This window comes from Ischnura elegans, chromosome 5 (assembly GCF_921293095.1).
Source record: "Ischnura elegans chromosome 5, ioIscEleg1.1, whole genome shotgun sequence".
NCBI classification, from domain to species: domain Eukaryota; kingdom Metazoa; phylum Arthropoda; class Insecta; order Odonata; family Coenagrionidae; genus Ischnura; species Ischnura elegans.
This window is the reverse complement of record NC_060250.1, coordinates 117,239,471-117,257,324: the sequence shown is the minus strand read 5'-3', so window position 1 is coordinate 117,257,324 and position 17,854 is coordinate 117,239,471. Positions and strand designations below refer to the sequence as shown.

Here is a 17,854-nt window from a genome sequence, read left to right as displayed (position 1 = left end):
CACAGCCAATGGGTTCATTTTCATCTAGAGTACTTAAGCGAATTTGCAAGTCTAAGTTTTTAATCATTTTATTAAGGTTGAGAAACCATACCTTACATGTGAAATAGCCAACTCTCGTCAGAATCCAAAGTTTCGATATAAGCGTAACCCTGAGATGATTGCCATTACTTGATGGCGATGCATGGGTACTTCCCAATGGAACTTTTTGAATTTTACCGTTTCCACTACGTTACAATGCCTTTATTCACTGCGCTGGTTATATTGAAGTTCACGGTTGTATTTTGTCCCTAAACAATATTAAGGACATGTAAAATGGCCGCAACATCAGAAAAGTTGAGCTTTTACTGAAGATAGTAGTTAATACTATACCTACTTAAAGTAATATATTCAAAAACCATAACGTTATTTCTGATCAAATACTTAGATAAAAGTTCTTCGAGGACGTCTGGCTAAAATTTATACTTTTGCATCCCGATGACGGCAAAGAACGAAAAAAGCCGATCCCTATCCTTTATTGCGTCATTTTGCTTTTTTGGGTTGTATTTTATTGACTTTGTTAGTGTTATTTCTGCGAACATAATTTTTGTATCTGGTTTAATGTTTCAGCATAACAACTGCCCCTACTTACCTGTACCATCTTGAAGTATTGTATTGACATTTATATCTTCAATGTATGAGAGAGGGGTAGTGTAAAGCATGACTGGCCTGTGAATCCCTGCATAATTGAAGAAATCGAAGGTATTCGAGTATGAGACATATCCCGGGGGGTACCTGAAAAAGAAGATATTTTATAATTTAGAATACTAATAGCGACTAAAATGAATATTTAACTCATTGAGAAAGATATTGATTCTGGAAGCTACTTCTTAGAACACATGCTAGGTAGAGATTTTACTTACAAAAATGAGGATATCAGAAGGATTGCTTTTCCTTCATATCCAATCCCATTTTAAGATACATGGAAACTAGATTGCAAATCACCTAACATTTCCCTTGGACTGCAGGCGTAAATTACCCTAAATTTATAGCGGAACCTAGGAGTCATTGATACAGGTAAAGGATGATAGCAGTGGTCAGAGTACAGATTTTAGAGCGACCAAGATGTAGCACCACCAAAGGCACGGGATTATCGTTAAAATCCTTAAGTAATACACTGTCCATCAGATAGCCCATTGCAATACTATTACCCAGGCCAACGCTGGTATGAGTTCTATCTGGACTTACGGTATCCATTCTAGACTTCTTCATTTCCCTATGTTTTATACTATGTACTTATTCGCCTACAGGTATGATACTACATACGCTGTTAAATAGTACGCGGATATTGTTGGCTGAATACCTTCTTTTACGAATAAATTTTTGGTTTAAAAACTGTAATGCGTTGTTATCGAGGAGTAAAAAAGGTAGATTTTATTCTCGTGGATGGCGAGACCTGACCCGACAAGTTGTTAGTTTCAGTGATTCGTATGAAACCAATGCAGAGCGGAAAGGAAACAACTATCAGATTATATCTTTTCATAACTGAATATTGAATGTAATTAACACATGACGTACAAACGCCAGCAAATATTTAAGATGTTGTAGAGGAGGAATATCTAAGGTAAAACCAAGTGGCAAATCAGTGCGTAACTAAATTTTTATGGTGCTGTTCTTTTATATCGATTTTTGTCAGCAAAAATATACGAACTATCATAGTACACTAAACCCATTGTAAATATATGTCTGTATGTCTCTTGAGTAGATGCGGGGTGACCGATACCTATGAATACACTTGCATAATCGACCTAATTATATAACTAAACAAATTTGGGCGAAAAAATTCCTACGAGAAACATCTCATTGAAATCTCCTGGAAATTCTTATACTTCCTGCGATTATGTAAAAGGTGCATCGCAGGTAAAGATCGTATAGCTCTCCGCTCGAGGAGAAAAAGTGCAGCCTATCCGAAGAAGCCTTGAGTATAGCGGCCAAAGCTGTTGACCTTGACATGTTAAACAGCGCAGCGGCTGATCTTTTCTGCTTCAAAGTTCGTTCCCCGCGGAAGGATTAATTTTTTTTCTCTCTACCGAAGATTAGGTCGTGGGACCGTGAAAATATCTTGAGAGAGAAAAAGAGGGGCATTAAAAACTATTGATGAAAGCCACGGTTGTAAAGAGGTTTGGCAAGGTAAAAGTTTAGAAGTGGGTTATAACTTTATAGCGTAGATAGCAAAAAATGTCACGAATGGCTGCTCAGATTCATGTCATAAAAAAGCATGGGCCAGGCATCATTCATGTTTTATTAGAAAATATGTCATTATTTTTATTTTTACTTCATTCTGCGCCAAATTCCTCCATAAAAAGAATCAACCTGGTAAGTTATTCGTGTTTTAAAGTGGGTGAATTTTAAGCACTGCCATATAAGGTAGCGGCTGTCTAATCAGCTTAAGCCTGAATCACACGATCATTTTTTTTCGTCGCGAAAGTAATCACTATCGAGATCACTTTTCCCGTCGCGAAAAGCAATTGCTCTTATCATTTTTCTGAATCACACGGTCACTCCCGCCGTCGCTTTTCGCATCATTTCCAATATCACAGCTCGTTGTCATAGGACCCACATCACGAAATTATATAGCGTGTTTGTTTATTTATGTCATTCCCACAATTGTCAAACGTTGCGCTGCAATCGCTCCATAGGAGAATGCGTTCCGATTGGCTGATATGGGGTTTTAGTGACGGTTTTAGCGACGGAAAAAGCGACCGGACGAGTGATGAAAAATAGCGATGGGAATCCTCATCGTGATCGCGATCGCGAAAAACAATTGCCGCCGACGATCATTTTGCGCAGTAATCGCGATAGTGATCACTTTCGCGACGAAAAAAATGATCGTGTGATTCAGGCTTTAATAACGTCATAGGTTTGTAGGCTAAAACTATACTTCATGGTTGCCTAGACGTCTGAATATTGTTTATGTAATTGTAGGTGGTCATTACAGCAATAGAATTTTATTTTTGACTAGTAAGCGCTATTTGGGTTCTCATATGCCTTTAATAGCTAAATTAGTACGAATTATTAGAAAATGTTTAGAAAAATCACGACATCCTATGTGTTCTTTCAACAATAAATGCCTGTATCACTAGCCACTCGTCCCTTTCATTCTGCAATAAAACTATCAAGTAAGGGTGGGATTAAATACGATGTACCTTTTTCCGTTTAGCTATGGTTCTGAATTTATTATAAATACGTTATGGCTTCAATGCCGAGTTTATCTTCACCACTTTTTATATATTGGAAGTATATTGTGGAGGGTGGGCCAAAAAAGAATTAACCTACAGCTAAATGCTAGGAAAAGAAAATGGGTTTGGATTTGCATTACTAGTAAACAGGCATAGGGGCATGGACGGATCGAAATGAATTTATATGTTTTTTCAAAATCGATTTAGGAACTTAGAGGCATGTCAGACAGTCTTCTGCAACAACAGTAACTACCTTGTCCAAGGGTACGGCTTTCTTCTTCTTTTCTTCTTCTTCCTGTAATTAATGAGATATCTTTACGACTATCGTCCTCCACCTTACCATTTCTAACTTTATGGCTAAGATCAGAATCACTACCATGCATTATTCCAATCTTAATAAGCTATGTTATTTTACAATAGGCCCTCCATCTTGTAGGTCTGTCCCAATAGGTTATCTTATAATACCATGCAAGACTAAAAATAAATATGGCGAGGAAGTTCCCATTCATAGAATCTAAAAATTCAAATTACAACTCATAATGACCTATATTAATTATAGAGGCCGTTATAATACCGCCGCTTCTCTTTTTTCGCCCATTTTAGACGATTTCGCTCGTTTTTGTGACTTGATTGACAATTTTTCTATGCAAATTTTGAATCACGTTACAAAAATTTGCAACATATTGATGCAAAAAATATTGATATTACCATTTTCTAATTTCCTCATTTGGTTTCTTCGATGCCAGTTTAATGAATGGCTTATATCTAGCTGTTATATGGCATCAAGAAGTCACAGCAATCTGACATATGCTTCAAATTAAAAATGGAACATTAGCTATTTCCTTTACCATTAGACGATGCAAAAGTTTTACTTTACCAATAAAAGTATCACAGCTCATATCTCTGAGAAAATTTTATTACCACTAGGCCTCGCTTGACAAGGTCTAGACTTGGATCTCTTTAGGGGAGAACATTCCTTAAATATAGTTTTAAAACCGTCGCTACTCATGTTGCCCTTGGCCAAATGCATGTACAATGTACATAAATCAGATACTTTTGCTTGAATAGTAGGAAATAATTGGCCACATTTAGGTAGTTCATTTTATTTGAGATAGTGCAGAATTCACTGATTAAAAAGCAGTTTTTAAGAGAAAATATGCCTTCGCACATCCACGCTCATTAGTCATAATGAGCGAGGTAATGGATTAAAGTAATACTATCTGGTAAGACATCAGACGAATATGCACCTCTCATGGAATAATAGAACTAATCCGGTCGGGTTTCAACCCCGTGACCTTTAGATTGGCACATTTACATGATACCCTGCGATCCTCCGCAGAGGTCAATGGTATTATCGATCATTTTTAATGATAATGATGTTTTGATGTTTTTGGTGATTATTTTTACTCAGCATGCTCTACACCACATGTTATATCTTTACACGTATTATTAGTGATTAGCTCTCGCCAAGAAATATAGGTAGTATCCACTCGAGATCTCAACCCAGCTACCATAAAGGCCCGGATGTCGACTGTATTTTTCGGGAGTCATTATGCTTTTCTACTACATTTGACTTGACGGAAGAAACTTGAAGCTAACTGGATGACCAAAGAAGCATGTGGAAAATAATCGTCAATTAGTGGTGAAATATGCATAAAACCAGTGAGTTATTCCACGTAAGATGCATGAAAATAACCTTAATCGTAACGTTAAGTTGACCAGTAATTATTGAATCGATTCCATCCTTAATAATATTGCACTCCTTAGGTATTACGGGACCAGGATAGCATTTTGCAGATAAATAAAGGATAAATGCAGCATAAAAACATATATTTTAAAGTAATACTTGAGATGAGTTGTTCTGAAATATTTTAGATTAAAAGTTACAGGGAATAATTGTGAAGCGTTATTCCTTCAAAAGTAAATACCTAATCCGCACATCGTTCGGCAGGTCATTGTATGAGCTACGCATTAGCTCTGATTTTTTTACTTTATTGGAATTATAATTAAAGATATTAGTACGCACTGGAGTTCGTCATTTTTTGCAAAAGGATGGATTTTGTAATACGAATATCTCGTTCAATTTTAATTGTTGAAACCTGAACATTGACATGCATCCTTACATTTTTTGGCTACGTTCATTCTACCAAATTCCGCGAAAATCGGAGAACTTTAAGGAAAAATAGTGATTGATCTTACGTGAAACAGCGCCAGTATTAAAAAACATGAAACGCGGAATTTATTAGGAAAAATTATTTTTTCATACATAATTTTCCCTGTGGTAAGAATATCATCTGGAGCTCACGAATTAAATTTCTTACCCCTTAATTTTAATATTCGATCAGTTAAACTGCTAAGTTACCTGTCTGGGTCTTTGGGAAATGTGACCGTTCCTTGTGGTATCGTGTGAGGAGTCAAAGTATTATTGATGGCCACGGTCAGTTCGTTACGCCCTCCCGGTCCGTAGTTCAGCAATGACGTCACGTCCGCTTCAAACGGGAGATGTCCTCCGATATGGCTCATTGCTTCGATACCATTCACCCACTGACAACGCAAAATGATTCCAAGGGTAAGTAACATATCACAGTGACCGAAGAAAATTCTTAGGAGATGGATCAATTTTAAATTGTCTCTCTCGACGTTACTGTGAAAAACAAGTCCTCTGGGCAAACTATGAGAAAAAAATTACATGGAAGAACGAGGAATACATGTGATGCTGTAATATTTTAAGTGTAAGTATAAATACCATTTTCATGGAACGTATTCCACATAAAGCCAATTATACCATCAAATATGATGAAGATAAGATTAGGAGGTATTTAAGTCACAGGTTTTGAGAAATCAAGCTGGTGTATAGTGCAGTTTCTGGCGCCACAATGCGCTATCTTCTTGGAAAATACGTGCAGAAACTTCATCTGGCTTCTGAGATTTCAAATTTTAAATATAATAATGCCAAAATTCTGTACTTCTCTTAGCACTTTAAATTGCTCAAGAAGGCATTTTAGGTTTTTAGAGTATATATATTAGCGAAATGCTACTAATCAAATGATTAAAGGTAATTTGTTCAATCTGTAGAAACCTCAATAAATATTCAACACGGACGTTTTATTATTAGTCTCTCATGACAGCCTGTTTGGCCAATATTATATGCAATAGTAAGATATATTGTAATTGAAAACATACCACTTTCGCATAGTAGTGGGCACTGCCAAAGCGCAGAACTACTCTGGTGTCTCTGGACCATGATGCGGGGACGTAAAACCATGCCAAGTCGTACCAGGCCCAGCCGTTGTAGTCTCTGAGCGTGGCATTGGTGGTGATGTCGTTGAAGCTGGAGGGAACTGGCATGTCTATGATTGGACCCACTCCAGGCTGAAATATAAGTACGAATGTATTTCATATGAGAGTTGATTAAGTTCTTATAGTCATCTCCGCAGGAATTATAGCAAAAAGACCTATAAATAGGAGGATAATTGATATCCTGCAATTAACTGCTAATTAATTGCTAAGATGCTAATTTTACATGCGCTAGAATTTGAAAGGAGTTAAACAAATTGTAAAAAATTCAGCCATAGTCGCCTAACTAGTATTAAGGAACTCGCAGGAATGGAAAAAAAGTATTTTCAAAATTCTTTTATTAACTTGTGTTGCACGTTTAGGTTATCGGGTAAATAACTATTTATGAAGTAGTAAAATTATGAATATGAGGGAGTAAATGCTTCTCCTTTGAGATTTTTACTTGTTAGTAAATCTGGCAGTAATGTTGTCATAGCTGATAACCGGCTTTCCTAAAAGTGAATGTCTTTTTAGTTGGAATGCGGGGATTACTAACAGAAACAAAATTAATAAAATTCAAATATGTAATAAATGTGTAGATAAAATATCGATATCCAATATTTTTCATACCTCCCGATTGATCGCAGAGATACCGCTAAAAATATGTAGTTGCATTGGTCTAATTACATAGTATGTACTTACATCACTCTTCATTTCTGATATTTTTAGTTTACTTATGCATACTTCCTGCTATCTTTCGCTAATCTATTTCAGTTCTAAGTGGTGGCAAATGACGAAAGATAGCATAGCAATAACAACTCACAAAGGTATCGTTACTTCACATACTGTTAAGCTTCGACTAGCATAAGCGCATTTTGTGCATTAAATTTGAGCGAAATCCAGCTCTGAGTAAATATATGTTTTATAGAAAATATTTATCTTACCGCGAATCATCTTAGAGAATGCTTTTTAATTTAGGTCACCATACTAGAAAAAATACGTAACATTTATCCCAAAACTGTGAGAATTTATTAAATTGTTCTATCCCACCTATTATGGATTCTCTAAAAAAAATAAAAACCGGGATCAAAGTTGTTTCACTGCCTATTTTTAAGACACAGGTCTGCATATAACGTGATGTTGCAGCGATGGAAACGAGCAACACTTCGTGCAGAGAATTCAAAAAAGACACAATGAGTTTATGATACTTAAAATACAAACCACGGTATTGCCGTACATGTCATACTTGATTGTATAACTTTATTTCCGTAGTTGGTTACCTTCGTCTCCATTTTTTCTTAATCCTATGAATGAATGATTCCGATTTTTTTTGTTATTTAGGAAAAATTAAAGGATTGGACCTATTCATTAGGCCACTCATCAGTAACATCATGACTACTTAAAAAGGTACCTGAGAGGAAATACTTTGCCTCCTCTTTCATACATAGATTACTTTAGTTTTCCGCATATAATGGTCTATTATTCTGCTCGTGCTTCCACTTATAAGGTTCGTCCGGGATAAGCGTTGTTTCCGTGCTCATCCCCAACCCCATGGGGTATTCCTCCCTCTAAACATCCGTCGACGGCCGGTAACCGGAGTCTTATCACTTTCCAAATAAAAACGATAAAAACAAGTGACGCGCAGGTTCAATGACATAAGCTCGTTCTTACCACATGGAAAGGAAAACTTTTTCGTGGAATTTTCTTCGAGGTATGTGATTTCAAGGATATTCCCTCTTCGTCAGGTCATCATCATCACTCGCCAACAATCCTAGGATTGGTTTGACGTAGCTATCCGCTCGATTCTCCTATCAGCTAATCTTTTCACACCTACGTATTTCTTCTCTTTCACATCCTTCTTCACTTGTTATACTATTTTGTTCGAGGTCTTCCTTTTCCGTTCTTGCCCTCCACTTGTCCTTCGACGATTGTCTTCATCGGGCCATCATGTCTCAAGATGTGGCCTATAAGGTTGTTCCGTCTTCTTGTTAAGGTTTTCATGAGGCTTCTCTTCTCTCCTACCCTTCTTAAGACTTCCTCGTTACTAACTCGGTCGATCCATTTGATTTTCATCATTCTTCTGTAGCACCACATTTCGAAGGCCTCTATCCTTGCTTTCTCCGCTGCGGTCATTGCCCATGCCTCACTTCCGTATAGGAGCATACTCCAAATGTAGGTTCTTATAAAATGTTTCTTTACTTCCATATTTAAGTTTCCCGCTGTAAGCAGGTCTCTCTTTTGGTGGAATGCTCTCTTCGCCTGGGCTATTCTGCTGATAATTTCTTTCTTACTTCTCCCGTCACTAGTTATCTTGCTTCCCAAATAATCGAATTCATCCAGTCACGTATATCATTGAAATATATTTTTGGTTTAGAATTGTTCCATCAATAGTACATTTGTAGTCATTGCTTCTTCATCGTCACCAAAATTAGCCCATCAAACACTAGATCGTTTTAAAGCTGATTTCCACTATATTTTCTGATCAGCTTACGTTTTCTTGGTATTTTATTACTTTTCAATTAACGGTATTTCCTTTTCGTATTCATTCGCTCAATCAATATCTCTTATACAAGTCGTTCTTTTACCTATGTTCCCGTCCAAAGCGTGAAATCGTCAACCGACAACGTCTGCGTTCAACTTGGGTTACCTTTGAAGTTTACGGTTGAAGTTGGCGGTGAACGGTTTCACGCAATTGTAAACCCATCGATAAGAACCCATGTAATCAACTCGAGTTTAAATTTCAAGCTGACTCCAATCGTAAACTGAGCATACTACGTATTGAAAAAAATTGAATTAAAAATATAAAAAACACATCTTTTCAAAAACAGTATAAAGTGCCCTAAAAATGAAATAATAAGCTTTTCATCAATTGTATTTATTTAATCTTAAAGTCTACACTCCACACTCATTTCTAATAAATAAAGTTAGAAGTTTCAAGCGTGATGGAGTTGAATTTATCCATATTGAAATATATACTTGCAATTTTCCGCGATCATAAAATTTATAAAAATTTTTAAACGTGCCCCAAGTTTCGATTTAATTTATGTAATAACGTTGAAACTTAGGTCGCATTATATGTTATAATCGTGTAAGATTACAATTATTTATTTCAACAGGATGGAACTTTGAAGATGATGTCGCGACTTTGAAACCTTGGTCGTAATGAATTTAATAATCATGGAAAATTACTAGTATTTATTTGAACATATCATCTTCATCTTCATAAGTCAATAATCCTACGCAGCTCTCCATTTCTCTCTCCTATCCGCTAATCTCTTCATAGCGACATATTTATTCTCTTTTACATCCTTCATAACCTGTCCTATATAACTCATTCGGGGCCGTCCCTTGACCTTCTTCCCTTCCACTAATCCCTCAATGATAGTTTTCCTCAGGCCATCGTGCCTCAAAATGTGGTCAAACTAAGTTCTCCCGTCTTCTGCTTAAGGTTTTTAGGAGGCTTCTCTTTTCTCCCACTCTTCTTAGCACTTCCTCGTTACTCACACGATCAATCCATTTTTTCTTCATCATTCTTCAGTAGCACCACATTTCAAATGCTTCTACTCTTGACTTCTCTGCTGCTACCAACGTTCAAGACTCGCTTCCATAGGGAAATATACTCCATTTGTAGCATCTCATGAATTGTTTCCTTACTTATATTCTTGTACTCTGGGCTGTAAGAATATTCTTAAAAAATCTTATCAGCACCACATTGTTCTCCGAGTGAAGAAGAGCCTATTTTTTACGTCATGAAAAAAAAAGAATTTCTGTGTTTTTCCGGTAATTATGTTGTTGGGAAAACAATAAAAACCAATAAATTTAAAAAAAGAAAAAAAAAAGAAATCCAACCGGTCTAGCGGGAATCATCCGTCCTCTTACGAGGCAGCGCTCTAGACAGGTAATCATGACACCTTGGAGGTCCCCTCTCTCAGCGTGCATTTCCATAAGGGCTTACCACGTCGCCTAAGCCTCTTTTCCCGTCTAGCCAGCGACCCTCGTAGCCTCTGGTGAGCTCGCCGACGGGCGCCGTTCGGAACCTCCACATGCCGTCCAGTGACTTGACCTCGCGGAACTCGCTCTCTTTCGGATAAAGCATGCCGGGAAGGGGCTCGTCTCCGCGGATAGCCGGAAGCGCTAACAAGACGAACGCCGCCGCCAAGAGGACGTGCCTTCTCTCCGATTTGGAAATCATCTTAGGCCGAAACGTGTACGTCTCTGAAATTTGAAAAAGAAATAACAGTATGTATGCTGTCACATGATTCATTCACCGCCTTTAAACGTACACTCTTATATCAGCACGGACGTGCCTGATCGACATAAAGCCATTTAGTACCAAAAGAGACTAAGAATTAGCAATCAAAATATATTATTAATATATAAATAATTAATAAAATTATTAATAAATTTTTTATATATATTGTAATCAAAGTAAAATATTTATTTATAAAATCATTATTCATTTCATTACTTACTTTTAATGCCATATTTAATTTTTAGAAGATTTGAGGTTTAACTTTTCAATCTTTAAAGATATTAATATTAACTAGTTAATTATTTTGCTTATTTTCCTAAGAGTGGATTTTTTGGAATCGGTGGTCAAAACGAAACGGCGCGCGCACGAAATTTCGACGAAAAACAGGGTCCGCCATTTTGTATCGTATCGGCCACAAATAATGCAACTGAGTCGTGAAAGTTGCCAGTAATTAACAATAATAAACCGCATAATAATATTGTATATTTTTGTTCCTATTGAATTAATACAGAAGGTGTGGCATTAGTTTTAACATGCTGAATTTCGAAGAAAATTCAATGAGGGCAATTTTTGCGAAATTTGTTCAACTTTGAGGTCAAGTAATTTGTTTAAAAAATATTTACCTATGAAAAACGGTTTGCGTCAAAAAACACTAATTTATTGACAACATTTGTGCAAAGTTTCAATTTTCGCACACAAACAAAATCGATTTTGGGGTTTTTTCCAGCTTTTTTCGATTTCAGCCCATTGTGTGGCGGATCACATCAGCAGAGGCCTACATCGACTTATTGGGAATTATTTTTCGGTGAGATTGCGGTAGATACAAGGATAAGCTACGACGTTAGCAAAATCTTCATTATTCAGCCATTCTCTCTTAATTAAAAAAAAAACACAAAAGATACCGCCCAATTTTTATAAGCTGAGAAGGTTATTAGAGTTTCGGGTCATTGACACTTGATGGGATAACCGCTCGTTTAGGGTAGGAATCTCTAACAAGAGAGTAAATAGCAATGAATGAGGAGTCACTATCGCAGTATCGCTAAGAAATATAGACCCGATAGGCAGCGACGCGTGACGTCATAAGCACGTCTGTGAAAGGGTCATATTTTCCCGCAAAGATCTCGAGAAGCAGGCGGCGGATTGAAATAAGGAAAATATGTGGAGATGAGTGGAAATGTAATCTTAGGTATCGTCAATTACTATCGTTATCGTCAGAAAAGTAAATTGTTACATGCTCACAAATAAGGATTTTAAGAGGGCTTAAGTGAGAAACTAAAAATCTCTTTAATAAAAAAAGAGAAAGCCTATGAGAAAATTTCTGATATCCTTTACTAGTAGCAGATGAAGTTTCGTGACATGTGCAATTACGCTAACTCTGACCAAGTCTCCTATTTTCTGAAAGATTTTTTTATGAAAGTTTTGCTCGAGAATAATTGTATAGGACATTCAAGTCTTCAATGAGGCAATTATGAACCGAAGAATCGTAGTTCAAAACTAATGGAAAGCTATAGGAATACCTTGGCAAGGGGAAGTATAGAGGCAAAGATAAAATTATTATCGTCGGACTCAAACCGATATATCAATTTTGAGCTCTATGGATTTAGTGATGGTCTTTATCGAATCGATTACTGATTTTCATTTCAAAGTTTATGAGTTTAAGTAATGATGATGGATGAGCTGTATACACGAAATTAGGGATAAAGATAACATCATTGTGATCAATCCATGACTTACGAAGGGAAGAAGAGCAAGATATGGAGGTAGACAAGAATTTACTCTTTCTTATCCGTAAACTTCTGCTACTTAAACCATCAAAATGAAAAACACACCCTCCTCCAAAAACTCATTTCATCCGTATTTCTCGTTGCGCTTCTCGTTCATTTATGCTGATATTTTTTTAAAATCACTATGATATTATTATTTTTTAATTCCACCGAATAGTGTTTTGCAAACCCGTCACAAAAAGAACATTAAATAGCATGCTGTGCAACTTTCATACCCTCATGGACGTCCCTAGCTTATATTAATGACTTCCCAATTTAGCTGATATTTTTAGTGCTGCTACAATTATCAGCAGGGATTGAACTCACTCAAGTAAAGAAATAAAAATGAGAATTTCACACGTTTAGCGAGTCGCATGAATGTACCGCGAGGAGGAATTTTACTGAATTTCCGCGCGGAATTTCCGTAGATTTAACCTGGGTTTGAACACAGTTCTCTCCATCGAATAAGCCAAGCGATCTTAAATCTATGCCACTGCATATGAAATAAAATGATATGTTCAATGAAATTTATTTTTCATTCCATTTCTAAAACAATCAAAGGAGCAAATCGTAATGCTCTACTGAAAAAGTAACTTTGCGTTCTTAAAACCAAGACGAATGCTTTTATGTGCGATATGTCTTTCTCTTTAAGTAGTAACGTCTCCACCAAGAGGCAAAACTAAATATTTTTCATAGTTCGGAACTCATAACACATTCAGAAAGTTTTATTTACCTCAAAAAGGTAAATAATACCGGTAATATGAAATAATTTATAGTACATTGGCCAGTGATCATGGTATAGTACCACGTTGAAATCGCGATCCACTTGGTAACAGTTATTTCTGCTTCAATGAAGCAAGAGTGTTCGTGGCTATAAGTAGAAGTGATAAAAGCAACGTATAATTTATCTGATCTTTTAAAATTATCTTAATCCGCCTCAGCTTAATCCGGAAGGGTTTAAAAATTGAATGAGGTCGTGGACTTGTCGTTGAATCAGGTAATAAATCTCTTTTGTTGTATCCAAGTTGTAAACACACGCACTTTGTTCCTGATAAGCAACAAGAGGTATTGATTCCGATCTGCTATCGATTGACTGCGAAAAGCCTAAATAATTGTATACAGAGATAATCGTATTTTAACTCGTGGAAACCTATTGTTCTCATTGTATTGAATACTATCGACTTTACTTAATAATGGAGCACGAATTGAGAACTTTTTTTTTTGCCACCGAAACGTTTTGGTGAATCAAATTATTTGCTTTCAAAATGCCTCATATTTTGCGGCACGTTAAAAATGATCACAAATATGCATTCAGCCGATGGTGGCAAGAAGTATAGAATAATGGATTTTGAATTTTGATTTACGGCTCGTGAAAAATTTTGTTGATGATTAGATGCATTGCAATTCTCTCCTTGTATCACCACTAGCCATAGTATTGGAATGGTATTAGCCATTTTTGAAATGGTGAGGATTTGGATACAAAATATAAAAACACATAAAATTATTAAGCATGCCATGGAGGAGGCATATCAAAGGTTATACCAAGCATAGGTGCGTAGCAAATTTTATCTGATGCTGTTACATTTTTTAAATGGTTGATTCTCGTTGCCAATAAGCAAACTCGTGTAATCAACCTAATTATATAATTCGCTTCTTCAAAGTGTGGCCGTAAAAGTTTTCCATACATCGATTTGTAATAGACCTGAACACATTTTATTTTCGTTAAAACTCGATTGATGTTAATTTGCATTGCAATGCTCATCTTCTATCACCATTCGTAATTTTGGAATTTCCATTATGACAGGGTGAAGGTTTACTCATGCTTATGACCATCATTCGATTATTTTCTTACATCGTCAGAAGTATTCCTTCTCGTTCCTGGCCCCATTATCTAGTATTATGAGAAGGCATTTTGTGAGCAGAGCCTACATCGTTATCGTGGATTGGAGTATTCGTTGGGAAGGTAAAAACGCTTCCTTCTTTTGAAAGAGTCCAAGGCCTGTCCTCACCAACTCCCAATCACCGAACTTTGATTACTCGTTAATGCAAAACTACCGGCCATCACTTAGAATGTAATACTTAAATTAATAAAATGGATAACAATGATGGAATGAGAATAATAAACTTTGCGATATTTCAGAGGTTTTAATCATACCAACGCTGGTTTTATCTGCTCAGCAGAAATTATCGAGAACCAGATACTGGCTATATTGCAATTTGAACGTGAAATGGTATCATTAAAATATTTCACACGGCACTAAGTTTTTATATTTTCAGCTCATTGAAGTAGAGTGTCACAAAGTTATGCTTCACACCATGGAGTATATGTCTTGTATAACACGAGGCACGGTGTTGTGGAAGCTATTGATATTAGTTAGATAAGAATTACAAAATTCCCACCGAATTTATTTTTGCACGACGAGTTTCGTTGTCACAACAACATTTTCTTAGCTACTTGCATCGAATTGTTATGTTACGAAAATAGTACTACGAAACTACTCAAGGGCGTACCCAGGATGACAACTAGGGGGGCAAGCCATGGTTATTCAAGTTGTGGGTAAGATTTAAGCATGGGAAAGGTGAATGAAATCAGTATTTTAAGGAAACTTTAACAGCTCTTTATTAGTTTTTAAAATTATTTGCTTGAAAAAATGTTATTTTCCTTAAAGGCATTTGCGATTTTTGCTTCTAGGGGCTGCCCCCTTCTGCCCCTCGCGGGGTACGCCGCCCATGAGACTACTGTTCTTCGAACTTGGCTGAACACGATGCACTTGAAAATGTTGGTGTAGCAGCGAAACGCGTAGCACGGCAATAAATTAAGTGAAAATATTGCAATAACTTATATCAAGCCTATGCTGAATAGTATTTTAGTCTTCATTGAAACACATTACCTTACTCTGTTTAGGGTAAATCGATCCTGTCTTGCAACACACTCATGGACAAACCTATGCCCTTGGAGCTGAAAATTCCAATCATGCGGGATAAGAAAGCGTGACCTCAGGGTTGTCTTGCGAGGACGTTACCCCGCTGCAACAAGGCTGCGCTGCACTCTCCAAGAACAGCAGTGGGCGGGGTATTGCAGCAAGAGTTAACAGTTAAATCTGAGAAAGGGGACCGAAGGGTGAGTGTCAGCGAAATCATTATGACCCTGATTCAATTATCGTCCCTTTAGTCTGGTGTTACCCTCAGAGCTCGGAGTGATTGGTGAGCCAATGTTCTAGGCCTGAGTTCGTTTCAAAATTATTTACTTTAGAGCCGACAAAAAGGGAATGCCTGCATAAATTTACTGCCTGCGTTACAGTGGCTAATTTTATCTGTCAACGGTGGTGTTGGCCTAATACGAGATAGAGCGCTGAGATGCTGATCTGAGGATCTTGACAGAAAAACTCGTATCTTAGATGCACCTAGTGTTAGCAGTTTCGGAGAAAAATACAAGAAAATCCCCAGTGGAACTGAAAATGGCCATGCTACCTCAATGTTTTTACCTCTATTGAATTAAAATGACTTAATTAGGGGTGGGCTCGATTCTCATCTCGCATTAAACCTTTCTTTTAATTGAAACACAGAATGAGAAATCAGTTTTTTATAGGCTTACGGGTAATTATTGCTATACCGTTCAGTTATCATACTGGAAAAAATCCGATAGAGGGCCAAATTTCTAAGGAAGAAAAATCGTTCACTTTGGCCTGGAATGGATCCAGGGTCCCCTGATCCTGTCGAGAACTTTATCACGAGATCGTGGTTCGAGTCTGGGTCAAGGTGAATGAAGGTTCATCCGTGAATTTTTCGCGCACTTTCCTCGTCGGTTCTGACGTAATGTAATCAATACATCGACGTTTGAATTTTTCAAAAAGGGTATGCCTGTATAAATTTACTGCCTGAATTACAACGGTTAATTTTATCTGTCAACGGTAGTGTTGGCCTGATAGAGCGCTGAGATGCTGATCAGAGGATGCTTGGTAAGGTGAAATGTCGTTATTTCTACTAGTTAATAGCTTCCTGACTATTGACGGCACCATACAGAAATATGATTCACAGAAATCGCTAATGTGGTTTGCTAACATCTAATTAACAAGAAATATGCAATATGTCCCGGGACTGAGGAGGCTATGTCCATTTTTTTTGACTCCGTGACGGTTTTTCCGCCGGATATTCCTCAGTTATTTCTGAAATCAAGAAATTAGATGCTCGCACTGTCCTTAGGAGTTCCGTTTTTGGGGCGGGGCACAGCACGTACCTTTTTGCCTCTCAGGCTAGCTGTCGGAAAGTCCCGGCAAGGCAATGCCCTTCCTCCGCCCAGCGTCGATTGGCGATGAATGCAACGGCGAGAAGAACTCAATCTGTCTCCCCTCCAGTGCCTTAGGAGGGTTCCACACGGCTCGCCTTCCAAGTACCAAACACTGATGAATGAAACTTGAGGCCCTCTTTTTTCTTTTTTAAAAGCGTCCGCTTTGCCGGCCAGGAGAAGAGAAGACTCCTCTCCAATTTGTCATCCTTTTTGCTTTTATAAGAGCTGGCCCCACCGTCAGCGGACTGGTTCGGTTCGAAGACAAAAGGAAGACTCACACGCACTTTAAGCCCGTCTGCGCATGCGTGCTTCCAAGTTTGTCACACACACGCACGCACACGTAACACACGTCGTCGTGTGGAAACATTTCGCGCCATGGCGACAACAATCTCGCAGCGGGTCGTGTCGCGATTGTTTTGTTTCCTTCCCGCCCGCTTTCGGAGTTCCGGTGCATCGTTCCGTTAGGCGTAGCCGTTTTTACGATGGTGATATCCACTTGCGGGTTGATTAACGAGGGCATGTTGGCTCTCCAAATACCCCGCGGCTCATAGGTGTTAAAAAAGCTTAAAAATCATAGAAAATACCTGCAAATCCTCTTTTTCTGCTACTTTATCATCTAAATCTAGAACGGTCTTTTCTTAAGTATCTTCTCTTTCGCCATGAGAAATAACAGCTGCCGCTGATGACACCTTTGCAAGAGTATTCTATGGTAAAAATCATACTGTTTCAATATTTGCACTTGCGATTAAATTGTCCTTGAAGTGCTGAGGGTTAGCGCATGATAGCGACTGCAAGTGGGAGATGTCATTACATATCGTTTGTGCAATGTTAGTAAAGAGTATTTTAACAAAATTATCCCTAGGGAATACTTTCAAAGCATTAAGCCAGGGTTTCATTAGTAATTATTTTGCTATTATTTGAGCTACAAAAGTCGTAAGTAATTTTTCCTGGGCATATCAGCTTGATCTTAATAACTGATAATTAATTATAATTATATTAGTGTTTATTAATTAGAAATATAATTATATTAGTGGAAATGAAATGTTAATCAATTCGCATC

The 17,854-nt window shown here is 37.3% G+C and overlaps 1 protein-coding gene across 3 annotated transcripts in view; it reads right to left on the bottom strand.

Annotated features, from left to right (window-relative positions):
* LOC124159451 (beta-glucuronidase-like) overlaps positions 1–17,011 on the bottom strand; it is a 42,291-nt gene extending 25,280 nt beyond the window's left edge. Inside the window, exons 1-6 of one of the 3 annotated variants that reach the window (XM_046535269.1) lie at positions 16,744–17,011; positions 10,447–10,706; positions 6,399–6,587; positions 5,578–5,759; positions 3,469–3,510; positions 629–771 (exon numbers count right to left, since the gene is read on the bottom strand). In XM_046535269.1, coding sequence (XP_046391225.1) covers positions 629–771; positions 3,469–3,510; positions 5,578–5,759; positions 6,399–6,587; positions 10,447–10,683 — 793 coding nt within the window. In that variant the 5' untranslated portion in view covers positions 10,684–10,706; positions 16,744–17,011. The remainder of the gene's footprint in view (positions 1–628; positions 772–3,468; positions 3,511–5,577; positions 5,760–6,398; positions 6,588–10,446; positions 10,707–16,743) is intronic. The other 2 variants (XM_046535268.1, XM_046535270.1) reach the window with 2 other exon arrangements.
* Positions 17,012–17,854: the final 843 nt, after the last annotated feature.